This window comes from Tachysurus vachellii, chromosome 16, assembly GCF_030014155.1.
Source record: "Tachysurus vachellii isolate PV-2020 chromosome 16, HZAU_Pvac_v1, whole genome shotgun sequence".
In the NCBI taxonomy this organism is placed as follows: domain Eukaryota; kingdom Metazoa; phylum Chordata; class Actinopteri; order Siluriformes; family Bagridae; genus Tachysurus; species Tachysurus vachellii.
In genome coordinates, this window is record NC_083475.1 from 18178183 (window position 1) to 18185199 (window position 7017).

Below are 7017 nucleotides of genomic sequence, written 5' to 3' on the forward strand. Positions count from 1 at the left end.
ATATAATAATAATAATATTTATTATTATTATTATTATTATTATTATTATTATTATTATTATTATTATTATTATAAAAGGCTGATTTCACTTGAAAAGTAAAAAAAGCAAACATACAGAATTGAAGGATAAAATACTAAAATTGATAGATTTCTATCCATAGTTTGTGGTGTCTTGAGGAAGCAAAAGTGCTCATTTTTTTCTGCAATAACATGCAGTGTTTTATTGCAGGTTTTCTAGACTGGGTGCCGAGAAAGATGCAACGTGTCGGTTGCATGGAACTGCTGAACACGGTGCAGAGACGAGTCCAACCCAAATTACACGTCTTTGGACACATACATGAAGGTAAAGCTCACCCTCATTTATCCTACATACAGTACACAGTTTTTTTCACAGCAACAGTAGCTGATGGTGAACATCTATGAGCTGGTGGATGTGGAAGAGGGCAGATAGAGAGTGTTTCTGCTGAATGTGTTACTGTGCCATGTGAAGCAGCAGGAGCAGCAGTTTGAACAGATGATGTCAGTTAGCTTCACGTGTCTCAGAGGAAACACGTGTAAACCGTCACCCTCCTGCTTACAGCTGTAATATGATGGTGCATGTTTCATGAAAAACTCAGTTTTTACTCAGTGAACAATTCTGCACAATTCTGCTTTTACACCTTCAACAATTCTGAACAATTATGTTTTTGTACCCTGAACAATTATGTTTTTACTTCCTGAACAAATTTGTTTTGTTCACTGAACAATTCTATTTTTACTCCATGTTTGATACAATTTATTTTGGAAATGTCGCAGACTCTGGATAACCTCATGACTATTAATAAGAGGTCATGAACTATGTTTGGAGTGTTTATGTTTAGTCTCGTAGTAATGCTTCACATTACTGTTTTTTTTACTAACACCACAGACTCTGAAGAGATTAGATACCTGAACAAACAACTTTTTTTGTTGTTGACTTTTAATAATTTACATCATCACTTCACTGATCACACCAGAGAGGGGGAATTAAATTAATAAAAATCTATGAAAGTATGTGAATAATTGCTGTCTCTATAAGCTTTCTTTAGCTACCTTATTTACATAAATGCACATGATTGGATAAAAAGCTGCAATATTTCACCTTCAGAAAACTAGAATCTTGAACGACAACCAAATTTGAATGGTTTCATTGGTTCCACTACAGTATTTTTCAAGTACTCGTCTCAAACACAGCTCAAACACGATCTATTTGGCTCAGGTTTCTTCCACCAGCTTTCCATGTTTACGCAAAATCGAATTAGCGGTGAGCTTCAAAATGTCCTTCAATAAAGCTGGCGCAGAAGACGCAAGGTCATATTTGTCAGTTTAAGTTTTAGTTTAGTAAAAAAAGGTTTCATTTATTGTTATTATGTTATGAGGTTGTGATCTGAGGGTGTGTTATGGCAAATGAATTCACTTTCATTTGTAATCATGTTACAAAGAATGGTAAAAAGACCTTAATTATGCCTAAAGGGAGGGTATAAATTATTTATGTGTACAACCGCGCCGTGAGCGAGCATCTCTGCTGTTCTCCGTGCTGCAGTAATATTTATAGCGTGCGAGTAAAAGCGAATCGTGAATGAGTTTGAGAGTGGGAGACTCTGGCTGTCTTTTATTTCACCTTTTTACTGTGGCAGTTTTTAATCTTTAATGCAATATCAATCAATATCAGTAAGCGAGCGACTGTCTGCTGCGTGACACACGTTCACTGCAGAAAATCCATCAGCCAATCAGATGGCAAAAAGTTTTCAAATCTAATCCAATACTAGTCCAGCGTTCTGGGACAAAATATCACTAATGTTTTTTTTATTTTTAGCATCAATTTTTAATATTCAGCATACAGGTGCTGACTAGGGTTTTTCTGATTCTTAATATTAAATCTGTGAGGATTCACTGATACACATCCAACATTCGTACTCTCCCCGTAAGCGGATTAGCAGCATGCTCGACAGGATATATTAGCGTATTACAGTATTTTCAAAAAGCATGATTTGTTTCCCCTGTCAGTTAATAGCTCAAGCTGTAGCATACGACATATATATCTGCAGACTGAATCGGAATAAAATGTCAAATCCGATTGATCCAGAGTTCAGGCTCAGGATTAGATCTGTGCATAGCTGTGGACACTATACACACTCCCTGACAATAGTCCTGTCGCCTATTTGTAGGAACAACAAATAATAACTTGACTTCTAGTTGATCGTTTGGAATCAGAAGTGGCTCATATGAAAGGCAAAGGCCTCTAGATTACACTTATTTTACCAAAATAAAATCTTATCATGCCTTGATTTTTAATTATTTAATAAGGACAGAAAGGTCAGACTTTGCTTAGACAAAAGTCTTGTCACTTAACAGAAATAATGTACAGTACAGAACAGAACATAAAGTCATGTTGCAGTGGAAAAAGAATTAATATTGTGTACAGTATGACTCCCATGAGCTTGGAGGACTGCATCAATACGTCTCGGCAATAACTCAGATAACTTATTAATAAAGTCATCTGGAATGGCAAAGAAAGCATTCTTGCAGGACTTCCAGAGTTCATCAAGATTCTTTGGTTTCATCTACAATGCCTCCTCCCTCATCTTACCCCAGACATGCTCAATAATGTTCATGTCTGGTGAATGGGCTGGCCAATCCTGGAGCACCTTGACCTTCTTTGCTTTCAGGAACTTTGATGTGGAGGCTGAAGTATGAGAAGGAGCACCATCCTGCTGAAGAATTTGCCCTCTCCTGTGGTATGTAATGGGCAGCAAGAATGACTTGATACCTCAGGCTGTTGATGTCGTCATCCACTCTGCAGATCTCTCGCACGTCTCCGTACTGAATGTAACCCCAAACCATGATTTTTCCTCCACCGAACTTGACTGTTTTCTGTGTGAATCTTGGGTCCATGCGGGTTCCAATAGGTCTTCTGCAGTATTTGTGACGACTGGGATGCAGTTCAATAGATGATTCATCTGAAAAATCAACCTTCTGCCACTTTTCCACAGTCCATCCTTCCTGCAAGCTGTGGGCCTTGGCAAATGCCACACGATTTTTTAGTTTTCTTCTGTTTAATGCTGGTTTCTGGTGACCAGTTGTTATGTAGCTCTGCTGCAGTTGAAAAAGGGCTGGCACTGGACTGTCGAACCAACAAACGGTCCTCTCGAACAGTTGTCTTACAGGGTCTGCCTGACCTGGGCCTGTCATGTACTTCATCGGTTTCCTTAAATCTTTTTCTTATCCTCTCCACTTGATGTTAAGATGCATTAAAGATGTAGCAGGAGACAGGAGACCTGGTCTTCAGGCTCTTGATGATCAGCACTTTGGTCTGTGGTTGAATCTTTGACATGCTGTCAGAGGTCAGGATGCACTTCAAACGAAGGTTGGGTGTGCTGGGGTTCTTCTTCTACACACCTGGATATGTGTTAATTACAGTATTTCTCACAGGTTACACTCTAATCTGTGATTGGTTGAATCCTTTCAAGATGTGACAAGACTTTTGTCTAAGAAAAGTCTGACCCTTCTGACCCAAAGTCTGACCCTTCCCAATTAAATAATTAACCTTAATCTAGAGGCCTTTGCCTTTCATATAAGCCACTTCTGATTCCAAACGATCAACTAGAAGTCAAGTTATTATTTATTGTTCCCACAACGTTAATAGGCAACAAGACTTTTGTCAGGGAGTGTGTGTATATATATATATATATATATATATATATATATATATATATATATATATATATATATATATATATATATATATATATATATATATATATGTATATATATATATATATATATATATATATATATATATATATATATATATATAATTTTGAACACAAATTTTGTTCATTTGTCCAATGAAATATTCCCGAATTTATTGTGAGCCCCTTTTTGTGATGCTTCATGCTGTTATTAAGAAATAAAGTGAAAGTGTAGGAGCTGGTGGACGTGTAGATATTTATTTTCGGGAAACAGTATAGTTAGGGGTTAGTTATGTGTTTAAAGTAGAAAATTTGAGTTGGGATTTCAGCCGTTTTTTGAAGATAGTAATGGATTCTGCATTTCTCCAGTGAGGGACTGTCAGTTGGAAGGTTCTAGAATGGGAGCTACAGTAATACCTCACTGAGTTGGTTTTACCAAGCGTCGGATATTAAGCGATCGTAGGTTGAGGAAAGAAACATAAACTGTTGAGTTTATGGTTGAGGGTGATGTTCCAGACATGGTCTTGTAGGTGAGGATCAAGGCCTTGAACCTCCACAGGAAGCCAGTGGAGAGAGATGAAGAGAGGTGTGACCTGCTCCTTTTGGGCTCTTTGAAAACGAAGCATGATGCCGTGTTGTAAACCATCTGAAGGGGTTTGATGGAGATGGCTGGGATCTGCAGTGGTCCAGATTCGAGATAACAAGAGCCTGGAAAAAATGAACCAACTTCTTACGTGAATGCTGTCAGTGCACGCTGTCATAATTTCACAAACAAACTGACAAATATCTATGGCATGTTCTCGATGACCTGCTCATTATGATTCCCCTTACGTTTTGTAGTGTTAATGAATTAAAGGTGAGGTCAGACTTCACCTTTAAGACACAACACTTTTCTGTAAGATTTAGTGAAGTTCTTCTCACGTTCTGAGCTGGTAGTAAAATGTCTGTTAGTGCAGCACTAAATATGATGTGAAAGACCAATAACAAACCAATCAGTACGAGGAGGCGTGTCTCGATCATGTTGTCTGTCCTTCAGAATATGACATCATATCCAACCACATGGCTGCTCCCAACATCAACAGTAAACAATGTAGCTCTTCTAATATTATTTTAATTTGTTCTAGCATACTGTACATTCTAGTGTTTACTTTAGATCTCATCAACATACAGACTTGTAAATGTAAAACCCTTTGGTAAATGTGCATCATTCCTCCCTGCTAGCTGCTAGATTGTTGCTAACTAAAGACAGACATGAAGGCGTCCGTGTTTTTCCTTCTTTGCTTTCTAGTGTTTTAGTTCTTTGGGAAGGGAGGGGCTACAGAAAATGCTGACTATGCCTTTAATGTATTTTTTGTTGCTTGTGTGTGTGTCTGTGTGTGTGTGTGTGTGTTTTTTTTTAGGTTATGGCATGATGACTGATGGAACCACTACATTTATTAACGCCTCGGCCTGCACAGTCAACTTCCAGCCCATGAACCTGCCCATCGTCTTTGACCTGCCCAATCCCAGGAGCTCGTGATTGAACTCGGCCCCACCCAATGCCTCCCAAAATCAGGGTTTCATTTCCAAGCCTATCTGGGTGCTGTTTTTGTGTACATATTACAGAGAGAGAGACTACTGTGGAAGATTTGAATCTCTTGTCGTGCCATGTTCTTTTCTCAAATCCTGCCTCATTTCCCGAGCGATTCTCACGCTTTCATTGCACTTAAAATCTTGTGACAATCCCTCTTGTTTATTAACGGTGGACATGCATCATACGGCGCAACCATCTTACGGACTGCGTGAGACGCGTAAGAACGTCTGACTTTTAATTACTTCACATCGGAGACGGCTTAAGATGCCCGTGGTGTGCTGACTGAATCTGATCTTCTCTGATTGATCTGATCCGATTTGATCTGATCTGAACTGATGGACGTGTCTATTTCCAGCCTCGTTGTTCCCACTCTTCTTCTTCAGTGCTGGACAGAGAGGACCTCTCGTCAGGGTTTGGACTCCAAATCAGACACTGTTATAAAATATCATGTACAGTTGCTGTTGTATATAAAAAAATCTCCATTTTTATGCTTCTGTTATTTGTTTTATTGTAAATCTGTGTGACGTGAGCGTGTCCTTGAAATCGATTCAAAGCACACATTTTATTAGATCTCATTAAGATGCATTTATTCTTTTTTCCTCATCCGAAAATGCTCAAAGTGCACTTTTTGCCTAGCGAGTATATGTTGCTCTACATGTTTACACCTGTGTTTTTTTTGTTTTTTTTTAACTCCTAGCGATTGTTTATGTCTGTGGCTTTAAACGTTCCGATTACGCTCATTGTTATATTTCCAATTAAAATAAAGTGGTCTTTTGTTTTGTCTTATTATTATCTTATTATTTTTTTAAAATATGTGGATGAATAAGTGTATGAATCAGATGAGCATGTGTGAGAGAGCATCAGGTCAAAAAAAAAAAAAAAAAAAAAAAAAAAAAAGCACTTCTAATGGCCAGAAAAGTAAAGACTGAATAAAGAAAATGAAGACAGAGAACAGCATTTGGATGATTATGTAAAGGCTTGGAGTCTGAATTACTGTGCCATATTTATTTATTTTATTTTTCTTTTTTCTGTTGAATTCTTGAATCTGATTGGTCGTTTCTATAGTAACGGCTTACGCAGGGACTTTACTGTACTGTATGATGGATGAATAAGTAAATGGATGTATAATTCTTAATATGGTGAAGTTTTCTTTTTTTTTTAAGAGGCTAAAAGAAGGAGTCTCCAGTGTTAAACCTGCTTTATTTTGTCTTATTAACATCATCAGAGGGGAAAAAAAAGAAATTCTGGTGAGAGAACGACTATTTAATAGCTGCTATAACGTAATCGCTTTTTTGCAACATTAAATGTATCTAATAAAGTGTTTCACAGTAAAACGTTGTATTTTCGTTAGTAAAAGATCGTGAATGAGGACAAATTGCCGTGGTGTCTTGCCACATCACACAACCCTATCACTGATTATGCTGTATTTAATTCCTTGACTAATTATTTGACAGCACGTCAGATTATTTTATAATCTCCTCCATCTTTCTCATTTGTCCTGTTTATGATACTCTTCTGATATTTGTTGTTGTTGTTGTTTGTTTTGTTTTAGACACAAAGAAAACGTTGGAAATTCATTTGACGCAGAAGTAAAGAACCCGATCCGTGCCAGACTCTGGCGTCTGCTTTTAGCCGTTTCTCTGATTCCAACCCGATACGAGATTGAAACATTTCTCTGCATTTCCGTCGCAATCAAAAAGATTTGAATTTCATATCAATTATTAGAGAAAACCT

At 37.5% G+C, this 7017-nt stretch overlaps 1 protein-coding gene across 2 annotated transcripts in view; it reads left to right on the forward strand.

Moving 5' to 3' along the window:
- The window catches only part of mpped1 (metallophosphoesterase domain containing 1), a 49314-nt gene extending 42697 nt beyond the window's left edge, over positions 1–6617 (forward strand). For both annotated transcript variants that reach the window (XM_060889613.1, XM_060889612.1), the window contains 2 exons: positions 230–343; positions 5111–6617. In XM_060889613.1, the coding sequence (XP_060745596.1) occupies positions 230–343; positions 5111–5229 (233 nt within the window). In that variant the 3' untranslated portion in view covers positions 5230–6617. The remainder of the gene's footprint in view (positions 1–229; positions 344–5110) is intronic.
- Positions 6618–7017: the final 400 nt, after the last annotated feature.